This window comes from Helicoverpa zea, chromosome 14 (assembly GCF_022581195.2).
Source record: "Helicoverpa zea isolate HzStark_Cry1AcR chromosome 14, ilHelZeax1.1, whole genome shotgun sequence".
NCBI classification, from domain to species: Eukaryota; Metazoa; Arthropoda; class Insecta; order Lepidoptera; family Noctuidae; genus Helicoverpa; species Helicoverpa zea.
Genome location: NC_061465.1, coordinates 3,220,904 through 3,242,018, shown reverse-complemented (window position 1 = coordinate 3,242,018; position 21,115 = coordinate 3,220,904). Strand labels below are relative to the sequence as shown.

The window sequence follows — 21,115 nt, the reverse complement described above, 5'->3', positions numbered from 1 at the left end:
TGGTTGTAATGAATAGGCTTAAAAACTACTGGACAGTTTTTAAACATTCTTTCACCATTCGAAAGCTACATTATCCACGAGTAACATAGGATATATTTATCCCGGTACGTGCAGTAGTTACCACGGGACGCGGGTGAAACCGCGGGGAAAACGGCTAGTAATATATAAAAAAAACTCAGTACCACAAACGACAAAGGAACAACGTCATAAATAATCATTATAAACAAGAATTATCACGCAAGTGTAGACCTTCCCATAAAAAAGGCTGATCAACAAAATAACATAGCCCAAAAAAACAGAGTAGTAACACGAACAAATTCCATCGCAAATCCATCACAAACAAACAAAATGTACAATAAATCATTACGAAAAACAACTTATTCAATTGGACCTTCTATTTCGGTACTAACTGTCCAATGTTTTGTTTCGTAGATTCCCCTTGGGTGAGGGCGGTGGAAAGTTAGAGAATTGAATTTTACGATACTGTGCCCATACTCCCTTTACTCCTTGTGTGGAATCATTTAAAATTAGTCCCTCCAGTAGCGGGTTTGCCAACTAAAGTTCTTTAGAATTTTGAGATTGTGTGTTTCTTACCATTTTGGCTGCAAGTTTTCTGGGCTAAGTTTTGAGGTTTCGCGGTGAAAACTGACCAAACTAAAATGTTGCTATGCATTGTGTGGGCCATTCTGTGGTATGGAAACAAAGGCTGGTAAAATTACAAAGCAACAAAACATCGAGTATCATTTGTTTTAATGAATTTTATACTATATAAAATGAACGAGCCAGTTTCTTCAATTGACTAAAAATAAATATACAAATTAATCGGGAAGTAAAAATTGATAAAACAAAAAATAAATAAAGATGTTTTCCGTTCATACTGATTTAAGGATTAAATTAATCAGGTTCAGAGTACAGATGTTCAATCCAGCGAAACAAACCATTATTAATGCAAGAATTATTACGGTTTCTTTAATTAAACATGAATACAAACTCAACGTTTCATGAAGATATACATAAAACTATAATATGAAGTATTTGAAATAGTAATTATTTTAGTATAAAAACAATACTTGTGGTTACCCAGATGTGCACACCGCACGGTCTTCACAAAGCGAATAAAGAATTGTGGATACAATTAGATTTTTTTTACATTTTCATTACCTTATCAATCTTATAAATTATTCTAATAGAAATCATTAAAATGATCTTCTCAAGAGTTTGGTTTTTAGTTTGAAATCAAGTCAAAATAATTTATTTTTACGCCATGTAAATATGTGAAGACTACATTATAGAATTTGTTAACAAAAAAAAGTTAAAATAAATAAAAATAGTTAAATTAGCGCTTCCCCTTAAAAATATGAAAAATTCATCCTCATGGCACGACGGACCTTTATAGAGTGCCAACGGTTTATTGTCCCTGTCTTAAAAGTTTTATGCATATCTTATTGCGTGCTTTAAAAATTATAAAAATACTTTCAACTTCATTGTTAAACCATTTGTGGGAGTAGAAATAACACAGGTTTTATTTCCGTATTTTATGAGTATTTTTTTTTACGTCCGACACGTTTCGGTCGGTTTTTAGTCGATCTCGGACAAATTCCTGTACGTCGATTCTATAAAATTCAGACAACAACTCGCATTTCACTTCGCTATTCACTCTCACTTCGCATTCGGTTCAAAACGTTCTAAAAGTCATCTCACTCAGTCACTTTATCTGTCAAAATCTCGAGTTTAATTTAGTTCAACTCGCAAACACGCTCGCAAGAGTAGCGCTAGTGTAGTTTGAGAATGCCAATCACGAAACTCACGGCGGATTCAGATGCGAAGTTAAGAATGAAGTCTTATAGAATCACACCACTGATCGTTGTTACGTGCATACTTTTTTGCATCTTCATGCTGATTTAAGGGCCTAAACTAGCAATCAACCGAGAAACCAAAAGTTTGTAGTGTGCGCGTACACTGATATTGATTAAAAATCAATTAAAATGTTAATTAGAACTTTTTATAAATTATTTTTTTCTTTTCTTAAATATCTCTTATTTTAGTCCGTTTTAGAGGTGTTCTTCTAACTAGCGAGGTAGCGACTTCGAAGTCGAAGTTGCAAAGAAGGGTAAACCAGGTGTTCCAGTGATGGAGATATCGCGGTTCTACGTGCTCTGAATTAATTACTTAGTGACGCGGTCCCATGATTAATGTGCCGGATACCAACTGATTATTAAATAGGGCTTCCAATGATATACGGCCACTACCACATTACCATACGTAACGCACAATTATTTGAGAAACTTTTTGAAATTGTATGAACAACTTTTAGAATATTTTATGGGTACTTTTAATGCTGTTATATTCATTTAATTTATTATTCGCCTGTTGCAAATTATTTTTTACTTTTTCTATTTGTTTTTTACAATTCATCTTCTCTCAAAGTACCTCTCTCTATCCATGTTAGTGGCAGCTAGAAGTGACTTGGTTTTCAAAAATCACGAGCCTTAACCCTTTGTTTTTTAAGAAACCCTTTTGCCATATTTAAACTCACGACCAGCATATAAATAAGACTTGTGATAATACTGTTATTTAACTTCGTTTACCAAAATCTTTAATTAAGTGCAATTTTATCAAGTAGGTAATATTATCTTTACAAAAAATATAATACGAAAACCGCACCCGGAAACCGTCCCAAGGTGACTACATAAAGAGTTTTAAGTCAGCGTAAGGGACTGATCAGATACAGAGGCCTGAACCCTCGGTGAACGTGACCTGTCACAACGAGGCTTGCCTGAGGGCAAACCAACCCACAGGAATAGGATATGATCTGGGAAGTAAGCTACTTTAAGAGTATAAATGAGACAACCATGTAGCTGTATTGTAAGTGATAAAAATTATTTTATGACCCTCATAAATGGCTGTGGGTCGGCCAAAGAGCAATACGCACAGCAAGCCTTGCTCACTGCTAAATAACTTATTAGGTATTATATTATCATAAAAATTCCGCTGAATTGTCTAACTCTTGATGTGAAATAAAGAAGCTAAAAACTATGTCTGTGCAATTAAAACTCGTCATAAAGAAACCAATGTTTTTAACAGAGTAAAAGTGCTTCGAGAATTGTATCAACTAAGCACCCGCTCTGTATATGTACTAGTAGAATTCTAACCGAGCCCCGCTAAAACTGCATACTAAAGACTAAAAAAATCCTTGTCTAATATATACTCAAAGGATCCCGGCCACACGACCCAAAGCCTCCACTCCTGTTTTATTTAGATGACACCTCGTTTCATTTAGATTCGGATCTGATGGGTAAAAAGAGCTCGTGAATTCACACAAGATTTAAGTAATGTGAAATTGGACGGATACCGTAATGGTATTTTGGGATTTAGGTATATGCAGCTAATTAAGTGGGAAATAAATCAAAGGTATAAAGTGATGCAATACACATCGGTTTTTTTTATCTAATTCCACAATTTCTCATCCATATATATCCATATAGGTTCTTAGCTTCGAAAACTGCTTTTTAAATACTTTACCAAAAATTAACCTCGAGGTAGGCATATGAATGCACAAACGCGAAAAATATATCTAATTCATTTATTTCAACCTCTAGAAATAATTGGCTTTGAGCCAACTACGAGTATCTTACCGACTAGCAATGTCTATGGATTCCCCGCTTATTTCCCAAAGCACTGGAGACCTGAGAAACCTGCACACACTTCAGAGCAAACAGTCGGCCGACAGTTGAAAAAATATATTTCTCCATCAAAGTTTTTAGTCGCTCTGTTACCGATCAAATACCTAATCGTTGTTACGTGTCGCTTGCTTAGTATTAAAGTGACCGAATTCAAAATCAATCAATCATGAGTTAGATACACTGTCATCTTTAAAACAACGCCATCTGTGACAAACTCCAAGAAACTCTTAAAAAGTTAGAGTTATACTGCTCTTACAATGTTTCGGTCTCTTTCACACTTATGAATTTGAAGACGCCATTTTGACATTACACTGACACATTCAGTAATCGTTTAACCGGCTCAAAACGAACATCTGGTCGTTTGTCATAAAAGTGACCTATTAATATTTAGGATTGTGTAACAGTGAAATCGAAGGTAAGTTTTACTGATTATTTTTGTTGTATTTTGACCCAATACGTAATGAGTCTATTTTATATTAAATTTGTTAATTTATTGTACGATATATTACGTTTTAGGACTGTTTAAAACTAAAACTTCTAGATGATTCTACAGCACATTAATGATTAGGTCTCTTTTTGAATAAAAAACTTAGTAAATTTATTCGTACACTCTGTAGAATTCATTGTTAAGTCTGTTTATTACAAATAATGATAATGTATTTTTAGTAACATTCAGTATTTGGTCTGTACTATACTAAAAAAAAAACGGAATTTTGCTATGAATGTGCTAGGTGATTTAAGTTCAGGATTGAGTCACTTTAAAACGAAATATGGAACAAAAAAAGAAGTTTCACTTGTTGACCTATAATTATAATTAAGTATTTTTTTATTAGGATGACGTCGTCTACTTCGCGATCAAGAAAAATTCTAGATTTAATTCAAATTGAAGATAACATTATTCCAACTCAAAATGTTGATGTTCAGGTGTGTAAAAATCGTTGAATTGTCTTTATGGTGTCTTTCTTTATTTACGTCTACCTGCAATTTACTGACTAATACTTCTTTTATTGTTAACAGACGATTTGTTGTGATGCAACTAAAGAGCCCGAAAATGTTACGAATATTATTCCAACTCAAAGTGCTGATGTCCAGGTTTGTAAAAATAATTGTATTGTCAAGGTATTTTATTTATGGCTAGCTGCAATTTACTGACTTACTCACCTTTAATTGTTAACAGACGATGATATGTGACGCATCTAAAGAGCCCGAAAATGATACTGATATTGTTTCAACTCAAAGTGGTGATGTCCAGGTATGTAAAATTACTACTTAGCACTTACTTATTTATTGATACTTTATGTAGGTATGTTTAGTTAAATTTGTTTATTCACCTTTTATGTTTACTTGCAGATGTTATGTGATGTTTATAATAAACCCGAAAATCAACGACATTTGAATGCCTCTGAGTATTTCAAACATACTGAAGGCCGTAACAAGGCAGTTATAGATTATCGTGTGTCACCTGTTAATTCTGGAGAAAGCGACGCAGATTTAAGTGATGGCGATCCTACTTTCGAAACCGTACAAAAGGGCCAACAGGGTAGTCATTTGCTATTTCCCCGTACCCGTAGTTCAAGTTCGAGTAGTAGTTCTTCTTCAACTTCAGACTCAAGTTCATCATCTGATAGCTCTAACGAAGAGACTTTGGAAGAACAGTTAAATGCCAATAACACAGAAAATAGAACACCTGAGCCAACAAGAGAGTTAGACGGAGGAACAATGGAGAATCAAGATAATTTAACAGAAGACACAACTTCCGGAACACCTACAGTTTCTACTAAGCCAAAAGGTAAAAAACGCACTAGACAACCGGAAAACTGGAAGCAAACTAGAGCAAAAAAATTGAGAAATTGTGGTAAGTCATATATTAATAGTAAAAATATTATAACTAAAGCTCGTGAACTTAAACCACCATGTAATGACCAGTGCAGGCTGCAATGTTCTAGCAAGATTGATTCTGTTCAAAGGCAAAGTATTTTCGACGCATACTGGGAACTTGGAGATATTCATAATCAGCGATCTTTCATTTTGTCGTGTTTATCTGATATCACACCCAGATATAAATATACCAATGCATTGACCCCACGGCATTGTAACAAAGCTTTCCATTTTGTTGTTGCTGGTAATTCGATCAGAGTTTGTAAAACCTTTTTTACTAATACTTTGAACATATCCGATCGTATGATTCGTACTGTTAAACATAAGACTGATAAACATGGAATTTTGAAGACGGATTGTAGAGGAATAACCGGTAATCATAAATCAGATGAAGTATTAATTTCTGACATCAAAGAATTTATCAATTCTATTCCAAGAACTGATTCTCATTACACACGACAATCATCGACCCGTGAATACATAGACGGTGGAAAAACGATAGTAGATCTCTTTAAAGACTTTGAAGAAGTCCAAAAACAAAAAAATAAGCCAGCAGGAAAGTATTGCACATTTTATAAGGTTTTTAATACACAATTCAATATATCATTTTTTCGCCCAAGAAAGGATCAATGCGACACATGTTTGCAATACCAGAATTCATCGCCTGAACAAAAACTTATTATTCAAGAAAAATATGATTCCCATTTAGAAGAAAAAACCCTCAGCCGACAGGAAAAATATAATGACCGACTTAAAATTGATGACAGTAATAAAGTAATTTTGTTCGACCTCCAAGCTGTTCTTCAATCACCTAAAGGGGACACTTCAGCTTTCTATTACAAAAGTAAGCTCAATAGCTATAATTTCACTGTTGCCTCCTTAAACAAAAAAGTAGAAGGCAAAGTACAGGAATCGTACAGTAACGTGCATTGTTATTTTTGGAATGAAACTGATGCAAAAAGAGGTGCCAATGAAATAGGCTCTTGTCTACTCCATTATTTCGAACAACTTTGTATCGAATCCAGGGCTACTAATGAGGAAGGCATCAATCTTATACTGTATTCGGACAATTGCGGAGGACAAAATAAAAATAAATATATCGTTACACTTTATCTTTACGCAGTTACACATCTTAATATTAATTCCATCACACATAAATACTTAATCAAAGGGCATACGCAGAATGAAGCCGATAACATACATAGCCTTATAGAAAAAGAGGTAAAAAAGAATTTAAGATCTGGACCTATATATTCACCACACCAATATGTATCAATAATTAAAAATGCACGAAAATCAGGAAACAAATTTATAGTAAATGAGCGTACATTTCATGACTTTTATGACTTGAAAAAGTTACAAGAAGCTTGGGGATACAATTTTAATAAAACAAAGAATGGAGATAATATTGTATGGAATGACGTAAAAATGATTAAGGTGACAAAGAAAAACCCCTTTTCATTTTTTATAAAAAAATCTTATAAACAGGATTTTTTGGAAGTATGTGTAAGAAACAGGCGAACCAAAATGTTGCCTTTAAACGAGTTAACGCTAGTCAAAGCGTACACTGGAAAACAAGAGCTAAGTGAAAATAAAAAAAAAGATTTACGCGAATTATTGTCTAAGAATTTGATCCCTAACTTTTATTCTGACTTTTATAATTCCATTCTTTAATCAGTAAAGGTAAAGATGACTCCTCCGTTTTCATCTTATATTTTTAAATAATTTATGTTTTGTTAACTGATTTATACCTAGACTGCGGACCTACTAAGAATACCATAACGCTGATTAGATTCGCTAAGATCTCTTTTAATTTTGCTACGATGTTATAATTATAGTTTATAATAGTTATCATAGTTTTTTACAATACTATATACTACTTTGTATAAAAAAACTATATTTGCTTTTTGTTAATTTTGAAGGTATATGAAAATGTATACTATTTTTTTTATTATATTTCTCGTAATCATTTAAATAAAGACTTGTAATTTAAAAAGCGATAGTTAGGATAGAAGAGTGATTTTTGTGAACTGATGTAAACCTACTTAGAATACCATGAGACTGATTGATTTATTGCTTAGAAGTTAAGATCTCTTTTAATTATATTAATAAGTTCGGTATAAAAACATCTAACATCTTCTATTAATAAGTGTTAAAATGAAAATAACAGTTTTTTTATAATTTTAGTTCCTTAATGTTGATCTCTTTTTTTTAATTAAAAACCGTAACTACAAAAATGTATTTTCATTTTTATGTATTTTCGTTTAGTATTATTATGACTTAAACCTTACATATACAACCAAGTAGTATTTGAATTTAATAATAAATCAACTCAAAATTAATTAGGTCTTTATCTTTTTGGCAGACTAACTGTTACTTAGTATTATATAGACCTAAAACTACAAAAGTAATTTTGACAGCCTACAATAAACAAAATAAATAGTATTCAATTGAAATTTAAGTTTCAACCAACTATGTGGTTCATATTCTATCATTAAAAAATAAAAATAACTATGCGAGTAACATCTTGTAACATTTATGTCTAAATAAACAGCCAAAGTCCTAATTGCAAAACGTTTTTTGCGATTTGCCAAAAAACTAGTTTTTTCAATTCGGTCACTTTAATAATAAGCGTGCGGTGTGTACTTCCATTCATCTTCATGCTCATTTATGAGCCCAAACCAACTACTGGGCGACTAAAGTTTGTAGCGTGTGCGCGCTCCGAGACTTCTTCGGAAGCCTTGAACTGCTGGTCTTTGGGGATGCTCGCAAACTCTTAGGCTCACTTGATGATTATTGCAGCAATGAATTTAAAATTTCGGCTCCTTATCAGTGAAATTTTGACTGTAAATAATATCCTTGCATACCCCGGGATCGCAGGCTCAAATACTTCTAAACGAAGAATATGATATCTTGTCTCCGGGAGTAAAATCTCGAGTAACTTAACTCGTTATTTAAAGAGGTATATAACATTCTAAGACTTTTGGACCAATTAAAAATCCTGTAACTAATGTATCTTTCTGTAAATCTAGAAATCTGTAACTAGTGTAATAATGGTTAAGATTAAAACGTGTTTTGGTTAAAAACACAAGATATATCGCCGTCGTAAAAAGCAGCCTTGAAACCTTCGCCCCTCCAGCGATACTATTAATTGGTAAAAAAGCAATTGTGGCACACTCGCTATAAGCACTAACCACTAGGGGGAAACGCCAAATAAATTGCCCCCATATATCGTTGGCTCAATCTATTAAAACCCGTTAAACGGGTTAGAAACTCGAAAAGTAGTAGTTAGTGTCCAACAGGCTCGTTCAATAGATTCGAATAAGTGGACCGTTACTCGTCCAGCAATATCCGGATTGAAGCGGAAAAAACTCGATTAAAAAAGGTTAGGTTAATGGGTGGACCAGTGAGAAGTGATGCAATTACGTTAAATTGATTCTACCCTTTGTTCTTTCACTCAAGAGACTGATTTGTAATGAAACCACTTTTCTATCTAAGCTATATTTACATTTTTATTTATTTCTAGTCTAGTCTAGTCTAGTCTAGTGGTCGCAAGCGCGGCTGCTGTCCTCGAGGTCTCGGGTTCGATTCCCAGGTCGGGCCGAAATCGCTTTGTGGATTTTCTTAAACTTTCACAAAGCAGCCCGTAGTCTGGGAGTTGGTGATTGAGTCACCCGTGCATCGGAGAGCACGTAAATGTCGGTCCTGCGCCTGATCTCTTTCCAGTTGTGTCGGATTACCGTCCCATCGGGTTATGAGAGTGAAGGAATAGGGTGTGCCCTGCGCAGCAGGCTGATCTCCTTAAAAATGAGAACAGCCACCGTGGCCGAAATCGGCCGTGAACGCCATTATTAATTATATTGAAAATAAAATCACTGGTAAAGACCACATCAATCAACGGCTTTTCTATGTTCTTAAGAGACAAATTCCTCAAAAATAAAACATTCGACATAGATGGTGTGTTTTCTTTATGAATTCAATACATTACGACATGTTTTATCTCCGCTTCGTCTTTTGATCGTGTAAGCGGATTGTATATCTTCCTGTAAAAGGCACTTACATTATAAAACGGCAACAAGCCCACGGGCCTTCTTAGATATAACAGGACCTTTTGTCCATTTACAAGAATAATATTCAGAGGATTTACTTATTGAAAATCAATGGCTAGCTTAGGAGGTAACAGGACTGGCGTTATCTCCTTAATTTTAAAGTCAAATTCTTAATCCGCAAAGTATTCGGGGCACGTCTGCCCCGCCTGACTACTTTGCGTTGCAAATACCACTGCAGGGTTACGGTCGGACTAGAGAAAGTATGTTTTGCTATGTCATTTTAGGAGCTAATCGTCCTACCTAACCTCAGCTGTTAGAACATAAGACCTTGTCTATACGAATAATGCTTACAGACAAACAGTATCGGTAGTCAAGTTGAAAAAACATTGTTATTTTTTCTTATAAAACTATGCGCTACTCTAGGATTTTCTGTTGTGTCTCGAGTGGTTTTAAAAACATAACTGGTACTTCGATTTTCTAGTGCGGGATTCGAAACCGCACTACTATGGCACACGTCGTGTCAAGCATCTCTAATGTATGATAGGTGTGTGAAGACGGTTTTATTCGATAGAGGAAGAAATAAGTAAGTACTAGGCTGTCATAAACTAAAGGATACAAACCCAGCACTGTTCTCTTCAGTGTAAAGTCATCTAGCATTTAGTGCTTCATCAAGCATCTCTGTGGCAGGTTTTACTCGAAAGAAGGAGATGTAAGTACCTATTAGGCTATCATAAAATAGAGAATACAAACCCAGTACTGCTCTCTTCTTACCAGTGTGAGGTGGTCTAGCGTCCAACGCCCGCCATATATCTCTGACATCACCGTACAATGACAATTTTACCGATAGAGAGAGATGTAAGTACGAATACTAACCATTACCTGTATCATACTAAGCTCAATCAGAGGCACAGTCATCAACATCAAACTCGCTAACCTCAAAGGGTAAAAAAGCTACACAATTCCTTTGCAATGTCCTCGGTCCTCTAATAAGATTCTGAGTAAGTACCGTGCACAGACACGACTATAAGAAATCTACAAATAGGCCGTTACAAGCCTCTTCAGTAAACAATGGTCGATGCAGCTTGATAAGCGGTTGCATCGTATTTTAAAGTCAAATCGCCAATCGCAAAATATTCAAAGCTACCCCACTGTTCCGACTTGCAAATCTTAGGTAGGTATAGGCTTACTCCACTGAATTGGGCAGACGAGTACATGTTTGTTTTTGTTCAACTTCTTTACCTACCTACTGAGCTGTAGGTACACTAAGATATGTACATTGAAAGTGAACTTTAAATCGTAATTTATTTTACGAAAAAAGTTAAAGGAGAAGTACAATGAATTTTTATGTCCTTACATATATAATTACTTAATGTATAGCTAGACAATGTAAAACATATAATTAGATACGTACATATTATAATTTCATTATATCTGTTTAGTATATGTAAACAGTGCCACAAAGATTGTTTATCTTCAGTTAAATGCCTACTCCAATGGAATATAGAAGAAATTATATATTTCACCTTTGCATGGCCGTGTAACCTAATAGCATGGAGAACAAAATGACACACGGAGGTGCCATAACTGAAAATCTCCTGAGAAAGTAGCGCGCCAAAATGCGGGTGTGCGAGGAACGAGAAACGTTGCTGTCTTCGCTCTTAATACGCGTTCTTTGGATCCGACCATTCTTTGTAATACCAAAATCGTTGTCAAATGTCCCAAAAAAATTGAACGTCTCATTAGTTTACTCGGAACTGATGGTTTTTGACCGAGGAGAAGGCACCTGACGTACCAGCATTATGGCACCTCTGCTAATATTTCCTTGCTCCGTGTCTAATAGTCACGTTAAGCTGATTCTGCTGGTGTCACAACATTGTAATAATGTATTAATTGGCAACTTAGAATTATCATATCTGCCATGTCAACTGAACTTCTGTTAGTTGCGTAACTAGATACTTTACAAACTAGCTTGAGCCCCGGAACTGTCTCCCACTTTTTTGTTATAAGTAATAGGATAGTCAAATATTGAGATACTTTTATGTTGCGATATTTTTTTTTCTTGTTTCGAATGTAAACTTCAACTAAAATGATATATTCAACGGTGGTAAATATGAAATGAAGAAGGAATATTGTGAAGGCTGGCAGTTTTGTCTAATAGCCGGTTTGTGAGCACCTATATCAGCGATATTCATTCATTTTTAACCGTGGACAAGGGTGCCCATATACTAAGTCAGTGAGGTTCTGCCAGGGCTGTGGGAATTTTTGAGAGTTACCGCGGCCCTGGTACACAAAGTGCCCAAGCAGGCGCATGGTGGGTAAAAGTCTGACACTCCCCTACGCTCCCACATCTGATGGTTTCCTACCAAAAAAGAGCTGCTGAATTGTTCGAAAGAGTAATCGCGGCCTTCCTCAGAAAAAAATATAACGGATATAGTTTATTAGATAACGGCTATGGTATACAATAAACAATTGTTGGTAACAAACAAACTACTTTATTGTGTATTATCGGAGTATACTTAAACCTTTGACTTCCAGTGATAAAATAAATTATGTTCCCTTATATGGCATGTGCCTTTTTTCAACAGAATTATTAATTGTAAAGAACACTTTTATACAAAAAAAAAACCAACTGTTCCACTCGCTTTCACCCGCGTCCCGGAGAACCTTCTTCCGTACCCGGATAAAGCATATTCCCATGGTCAGCGCAGATAGTGTAGCTTCCTGACAGTGAAAGAACTAATGCAAGTCAGTTCAACAGATCCAGAGCTTAATCGATTCATGATAATATGTATTGGTACTTGGAACTCTTAATAAGAATAGTTAATTTTCAATAGATTTAGAAAGTAATTTGGTGTATATCTTTTTTATATCGCAATTTCTTAATGTAGAACATAATTATATATTCTGTATAGTAATCTGTGGATAACGTGTTGAGTAGTATATTTGTTAGTTTTATTATAAGCTCCATTTTGTGTACTCTACTGTGTTTTTAACTCCTGGTTTTCTCGGAAAATATCTTTAAATACCAACATTAATCTGGGGCCTGATTCTCCTAAGTGAATGATGTCAAAATTGGATCGCAATAGCAGTTTTAACCATATCGGGCATTCTGCTACTAATAAAAGACCAATCGTATTCCAATGACATTCGATTGGTTTGCGATAGGTCTACCATTTGGTCTATACGGTAGTTTGCTCTACAATCATATTGCAATCATAAATAATTAGCAGACAATATGATTCATTATTGAATCACAGAAACGGATAAGAACGTTTATTTGAAAGAAAAAATAGCGGAATGCCACATACGCTCCAATCGTAATTGAGTCCCGATTGTTCCGTGGGTCTATTGCGTAGAAAGATGAACTGATAGATATACTGTATATCAGGGAGGAAGGATAGATGATCGCAGATGCTATAAGACAGGTATCGGTACAAGTACAAACCGATCAGTTACAGTGAACTAACGGGGCGTTCGGGTTCTTCGAGACACCTGTCAACTATTTTTGATATAATATAAAAATGGTTGGGTCCAAAGAAGATATAAAATTTTCGAGCGAGTAATTTTCTTCAATATAGTTTCTCAGGAGATTTTGCGTTACTACATCTCCGCTAGTCATATTGTTATCCATGCTTTTATAGCTTGTAATAGGAATGATGATCAATATCCTTGCCTGTACGAAATTAGCTCTTGTGGTCTCGCAATATTGTATCAACCTGTATAACAAAACTGTCTATGTATGCTTTAAACAAGGTTCTTACCCGACCATAAACAATCCATATTTTTTAGTAATATATCGCCCTTATATATATTTAAAGTTAGCTGATTAAGCTCATTCAGTACAGTGAAGCGTTTCAATAAATAATGAAGTGTATATTGTTGGCTGCATTTTTGCTAGGTAAGCAGTTGACTGTTAATTTCATTTTAAATGAGAATATTCTGTTCTAAAAATTAACTTTCGTCGTGATGGATTTTCGTCCATAGGTGTACAAGTTAATATATAAATAAAAATTGAGATGAAGTTTTCACACATCCATAAGCTCTTGTCATATAAACTACTTTATTAACTGTTACTCTTACAGGCGCACTTCTGCCTGCACACTCTCGCCATGTCCACTTCTATAGAAAGGACTACACATACTTTGAAGAGTTCGATGCATTTTATAAACTGCATTGGGACCTAACTGGTACTGACTGGAACAGGGCTTTCTTGACTTGTGACGACGAAGGGTCCACTCTCTTCTACCCGAAGGCCAAAACGGAGTGGACTTTAGTCAAGAACTTGACTGATCGTATGTTGGAAACCCCTAATGTGACAGACATCTTTGTTGGACTCCACGACGCGTTCGAACTAGGAGAGTTTATCACCGTTGACGGTAAGAATTGATTACAGGTACTTGCGAGAATCATATTATGATGCAATATTATACAGTGAGTGGGTAACCCGTTAACCAATGTTGTGTCCAGTTCTCAAACCCTTGCCAAAATTAAAAAAAAGCAAAAGAAATAACTAACTTAACATACTTAATTAGAAATACATTTTACAGGACAGTCTACGCCATACCCATTGCCTTCGGAAAGCTCTCTATTATCTCAACCGGATAATTGTATAACTATGAACATAGAAAGCGGATTATTCAGTGTAGATACGTGTCACAGAGTGCCTGATTCACCGCTGCCATTCGTGTGCAAGAAAGTTGAAGAAAAGACTTGCCCGACGATAGACCGCAGTAAGTTTAATTTTGTGTTGATGTCTCAAGGATCAGATTAGTGCAGCTAAGTAACAACCCGCACGAGTCAATGGATTTTGCATTCTTTCGCGGTCGGTCTGTGGATGGATGACCATCTCCATGATGAACTTCTGCGTGTTTTAAAAGGCACGTGAATTTGGTATGTCCCGGTTGTCATTTTATCATCAGGTAGCCGTTACGGATAGTCAGACACCAGTAACTATGACAACAAGTTATAAACAATGGTATTGGGTTGCAAGAATGACTGGATTAAGGAGGTCAGATAGGGAGTTGCTCCTTGTAAAACACTAAAACACATCTGTATTTGGTAAGATTAGTTTCCGATCCTAACATAGTTGGGAAAAGGCTAGGCAGATGATGAGTAGTTGCTAAACAAGTATTAACTACTCATTATTTGCATTACAGGTTAAAGGTTGTATTTTTTTAAAATCACGGTGTTATTGTGGTATTTTAGTCTCCGAACACAACTCGTGAACTAGTTTTTTTTTTTATTTGCAAATGACTGCTTCTATTTGCCGTGGCCGTGCTTTCAAAGTTCCCAAAATATAACTACAGGTACGGAGTTTTGTTTTCATATGATTAGAGTAATAACGACATAATATAAATTTCAGAATACAAATTCGTGAAGTCAGTAAGAAAATGCTACAAAATAAATAAAAAGCCGATGATGTGGCAAGATGCAATGAGGACCTGCTATATGGAAGGCGGAATACTGACTGTCATAGAAAACAGTGAACAAGCAGATATAATTCGACAGATGATTTCCTACGATGATCGATATTTTGTAGGAATAAGGAGGCTCTTTTCGCGCAGCGACTACTATACAGTTAAAGGTAAATTATTTTATGATAATTCACACTTTGAAAAGTCACCTTGAGTTATTTTGCGGTGGCATGTCTTCTAACTAGATGTGGAAGAACTTGAACAATTTAGAGATTTATCTATTTGTTTTTGAAACTAGCGCTATGTATTACTAGGTGTTTCCCCATGGTTTCACCCGCGTCCAGGGTGAACCTCTTCCCGTATCCGGGCCGAATATAGTTCTTTATGTTACTCCGGGATAGTCTAGCTTTCTAAAATATTTTTTCAGTGGTTTCGGGTCACCCTACAGGGTAAAAGCAAAAAATATGTGTCATCTTTATTATATTAATACAGACACAACTTCAACTTCGTTAGTTCTAGTAATTGATCCTCACCAAGGCCTCACCAAGCTACTCTAATTTCAACAATTTATTAAAATAATATACCTAATGTTTACTAACCTCCCCACTCAGAGACATTTAATGATTACTTAAGTCACTCCTTAGTGACGGAATGTCATACAAATCCTTCACTAAGGAATGGCTTAAGTAACCATTAAATGTCTCTGAGTGGAGAGGTAAGAAAATTGCTTTCTTTTGCAGGAACAAAATTCATGGAAATGTATGAACGTAAGTATGACGATGGCAACTATAATTCTCATGACTGTGGAACGATTTTAAACAATGGTAATCAAGTTCTATATACTTCTACAGCAGACTGTGTCAGTCCGTTGCCTTTTGTTTGTGAAATGGAATTATCCGAATGATAGGTTATCACTTGGTTTATAACAAGTAACTGACGTATAAATAAAGATTCATCATTAAATAGTAGATATTTCGTTGTCAACTTGTTTCACTTGCACCCAACATGAAAGGACCCAACGAACATAGAACTAAAATTAAAACGAGAGCATTTTTTCGTATTCAAGTATTCCATTCAATATAATAATATCAACGTAATATGAATAATGTGACTAGGTGGGATACAATTAGCATAATTCTCAATTAAATTCTCTCGTAAGTACCACTTTGAATGGCACCAAACGTATGAGCTCAAAATGCTACAGAAAACTCGCGTTTCAGACCTCGTACCATACCTTCGATTTCTTAATATCGACTTGCCTTTAGTGGACGCAGACTAACCGTCATTAATAATTAAATTTTCCTAAATTTTGAAATTAAAATAAGGAATCGAGGATTAATCGTTTTCTCTGGGATATTCAGCAGAGTTCGATCTAAAATCTAAATCAGAATAGCGGCGTCTCAGAATAGAAATCGTGTATCAAACACTTCAAATATAAGTAGTCGTATTACTAGTTTCTTAAATACGATTGAAAATAAATAAATTCAATTCCTACCACAGCAAACCAGAATATTTTATTCTATTGGTTATTCTGAGAACGTTTGCTTATATTTTTACGATGTTCACTCAAATCCCTAATATGATTCGATGGTTTTCAATTTCCCGGCCGTGATGTAGGCTCGCGTGATCATACCCTCTGTAATATAGTGTGGCGATATAATAAATATTGGGACGACCAAAACATGTTTTACTTGTCCTCGGGGAAATTGCGATCATCGCAGTGGCCAGCCAATTAGGTACTTCTATGATATAAAAGGTATTGTGAACTTTAATTCAGTCTATGTGACACTGTAACTTAATAAAGAATTCAAATACTTTTTTAGTCATACATATGTCACACATTTTCATCAAAACAGGGCCTACAGTTTTTTTATTAGCTACCATCAAAATAAAGCTAATAAATTGAATTTAATTAGCAGTTAATTCACTGGACTTTTTCTTGCATTTTAATTAAGTTTTCGTCAGTAAAGCGTTTACTTTATTTAATTAACTCACCAGAGACGTCTTAGAAAAACACTGAGAATTTAAATTCCACTTAATTTTTTCGAAAAATAATCAGATGCAATTAGGGAGCATCTTTACGTACTTCTCTCTTACAAAATATTGTAGTTAACGTGAAAGTTTCTGGGCTTGAATTTTTGTTCCTCAATCACGTTTTAACTGCTGAAGAAATTTTGATAAAATTGGAAGTAAGCAGGTAAGAAGTAAGTAGGTAGTAAGCTATTACTTAGGTACCTATATTTATCTGAGTGCAGAAAGCGGCTTTGTGAAAGAAAAGAAGATGGATCAAAATTGCCCCACGTCCTATAACAATGTGACGTATCTCAAAAAAAAGATAAAAATGTTAAAAAAATTATGGCATACTCTCTAATTTATTTTTTTCACACCTTCATACGAAAAAACTGCTTTAAAAATTGTTCAGGCGCTGTTATGAAAACGTCGTTCGTAGGACTATTTATGGACCATTTTATTAAATATGTTTTTTGTTTGATAGGGTATACCACACAGGTGGTCCCATTATCATCAGGTCAGGATCTGATGTTGGAAACCCTGAGAAACCCAGGGCAACTTTTAAAAGTTGTAGGCATGCACAGGATAAAAACTTGACTATGAGGTGTATGTCTGGTAAAACTATGCAACAATGAAGGTTTGGAGCTGACCTAATGATGGAGACGAAAAAAGGTCGAGGGAACTCAACAACTGAATATGTAAACTACCTTGTGTTAGGGCTTATATTATTCGTATTGAATAGACCTTTGCAACAGTGAAGGTTTGGAGCTGACCTAATGATGGAGACCAGAGAAGGTCGAGGGAACTCAACAACTGAATATGTAAACTACCTTGTGTTAGGGCTTATATTATTTGTATTGAATAGACCTTTGCAACAGTGAAGGTTTGGAGCTAACCTAATGATGGAGACCAGAGAAGGTCGAGGGAACTCGACAACTGAATATGTAAACTACTTCGTATTTGGTCTTTTATTATTCGTATTGATGAGAACTTTCTACAAATCCGGATAGTGACAACTATGCTTGTCACAGAAAAGCCAAAAAAAAAACTTTTTACACTAAAATAAAACCGACTCCCAAAAACACTTAAAATCAAGATAAAACTATTCTTAGGTGCATCGGCCTAGAGACTTCTAGGCCGATGCACCTAAGAATAGTATTTTTTTCGTTTTAGTAGAAGGTTCTCATCAATTCGAATAATATAAGCCCAAACACGAGGTAGTTTACCTACATATTCAGTTGTTGAGTTCCCTCGATCTTTTTTCGTCTCCATCATCAGGTCAGTTCCAAACCTTCACTGTTGCATAGTGTTACCAGACATACACCTCATAGTCAAGTTTTTATCCTGCGCATGCCTACAACTTTTAAAAGTTGCCCTGGGTTTCTCAGGGTTTCCATCATCAGATCCTGACCTGATGATTATGGGACCACCTGTGTGGTATACCCTATCAAACAAATAAAATATTTAATAAGATGGTCCATAAATAGTCCTACGAACGATGTTTTCATAACAGCGCCTGAACAATTTTTAAAGCAGTATTTTCGTATGAAGGTGTGAAAAAAATAAATTAGAGAGTATGCCATATTTTTTTTTACATTTTTATCTTTTTTTTGAGATATGTCACATTGTTATAGGACGTGGGGCAATTTTGTATGGATTGTGATCCGTCTTCTTTAATGAATGCATACCTTACCTAATAGGTAAAGAAGTACTAAAAGTCTTCAGTCAGTGGTTTTTGCCTAAATTGGTGGGTATATCTTTAAATGTCTAATCTAACTAGATCCCTATATAACAACTATTACTAGCAATTCCTTGGCTGTAGCCAATGTAACTTACCGAGATAGTTACGCCATCTACCTATGCAATACTTAACCACATACATGTGGGATTGAATGTTTCTGAACGATTGAGATGTGTGTAAGATGATGGACGTTTCTAAACGAATGAGTGGGAGTAAGAGGGAATGAATGAATGAGAGTGAGAGATTGGTTTGGAGATTTTGAGAATTTAATTTAAAGATGGAAGAGTTAACAGATTGTCGATGTACCTAACGATTTTTAGAAATAAATAGTTTAGATTGAAATTCAACGGTTATTATTGAATTACGCAAGTATTCCACGAACCCTGATCCCCACAGTTTTGGGGGCTCGTCCGGGATCAGTGCTGTGGATACGATTCGTACCGACGAACAAAGACGCCACGTGGAACGCCATTACGCCCCTGCACGCCGCACCGGTTTCCTTCGAAAATTATTACGACGACGACGACGACTAACGAAAACTACGACGCTACGACTACTACGATTTCAAGAAGATGTCGAAGGATACTGATGCCGGTGGTTCACCAGACCACGAGCAGCTCTGGTACACCAAGGACGCCGTTCCATCGTTCAGCGGGCAGGACAAGATGTACCCCGTCTCGAAATGGATTCAAGATATCGAGGATAATAAAGACATATTCCAGTGGTCACCAATACAACAGCTCATCGTCGCCAGGCGCTCGCTTACTGGTACAGCCGCGCTCTGGTTCCGAGCCGAAAAAACCTTCAAGACATGGGACGAGTTGAAAACGGCTATCTCAAAGGAATTTCCTGACACGTTGGATCAAAAAACAGTGCATGAATTAATGAGTGCGCGTAGAAAAAAACCCAGTGAGTCCCTATTAGAGTACCTATATACAATGAAGGAATTAGGAAAACGTGGTAAAATGCCGGACTATATCGCTATCCGCTACATTGTAGACGGGATACCTGACCTAGAGAGTAACAAGATCATGCTTTACGGTGTTACAACATATCCAGACCTAAAAGATAAGTTTAAAATTTATGAGATGGTGAAAGAAAAAATGAAGGCGAGAACATTGAGTGTGCGCAGTAAGCCTCAAGCGGTGAGTCACAATGATTATCATAAGCCATTTCAACCAAGATGTTACAGCTGCGGCGATCGAAGCCACATGTCAGACCAGTGCCCGAATAGCAGTAAAGGCAAGAAATGTTTCCATTGTAACGATTTTGGGCATATTTCGGTAGAATGTCCGAATAAGAAGCATGCAACGCCTTCAAAAACATTCATGCAATCAAGAAAAGATGGCGGCGGCGGTGAACGAACAACCCGAACAACTGAACGGCACGAATATCCACGGAGTCGCCCGACACCGGACGTAGCTACGCGACTTCCGCCGAAGCAGACCTACTTCACGAGTGAGATTGAGAACGAGAGCGATCGCGATGAGATCGACGACGTCGTGCACGATGTTCATGTTGTCAACACGGGTATGAAGTGCGCCACGATTCATGATGAACGAAACGCAACGTATGACAGTGACAGCTCATCAAGTGACGTTATCGATCAAGATCAAGATGTCAATAATAACAACAACATAGCACTGTTTACATCGAAATCGCGCCAGAAACCGCTGAAAACGGTGGAAATATGCGGTAAAACAACAGATGCGCTGGTGGATTCGGGCAGCGATATCAATCTTATTACGGATGAGTGTCGTCGTCAACTAGGAATGAGTGTTAACGGTGATAGTGTTTCGGTCAGTGGTTTAGGTTTATCAGTGATAAAAACGAGTGGTTCGTGCACAGTGGACATTGTTATAGACAATAAGAAATACGAAAACGTTAAGTTTTATGTTATCTCGAAACGTGAAATGCCTTTTTGTATCATATTAGGCAATGATTTTTTACAAAGAGTGACAATGTGTATGAGTGGTAATTCTGTGTGGTTTGGTAGTAAAGATGACGAGTGGTTGAGCTGCATGTTGAGTGAGGCTTATGTGTGCTTTGATTTTCCTTCCACATACATTTATCATCAAATATTGCTTTCAGGGCCTAGATAGAGGCTCTATCTATTTAATAATGTTTAAATTTATAATTATCATCATCGATAACACGTATTTTTTTTTATATTTTCCTATTCATAATGACTGGATTATAATTTATTTTGAGTTTGTAATCTACGTTTTCCCCTACGCCATCTACTTATATTTTTTTGTAAATGTTTCCTTTTGGAAGTAGAAAAAGCGACACCTATCGTCAATATGGCGAAACAAATCTATATCACGCAGCGCATCTTAC

The 21,115-nt window shown here is 35.9% G+C and overlaps 1 protein-coding gene and 1 pseudogene across 1 annotated transcript; both read left to right on the top strand.

The window, feature by feature from the left end:
- Window positions 1-3,811: 3,811 nt before the first annotated feature.
- LOC124636314 lies at window positions 3,812-6,410 on the top strand (annotated as a pseudogene).
- A 7,002-nt stretch (window positions 6,411-13,412) lies between these two features.
- On the top strand, window positions 13,413-16,003 carry LOC124636556. Its single transcript, XM_047172689.1, has 5 exons — window positions 13,413-13,508; window positions 13,693-13,986; window positions 14,158-14,340; window positions 14,973-15,194; window positions 15,765-16,003. Exons 1-5 carry the CDS (start codon window positions 13,475-13,477, stop codon window positions 15,926-15,928), a joined length of 897 nt encoding a protein of 298 aa, XP_047028645.1. The 5' UTR covers window positions 13,413-13,474; the 3' UTR covers window positions 15,929-16,003.
- The last annotated feature ends 5,112 nt before the right edge of the window (window positions 16,004-21,115 follow it).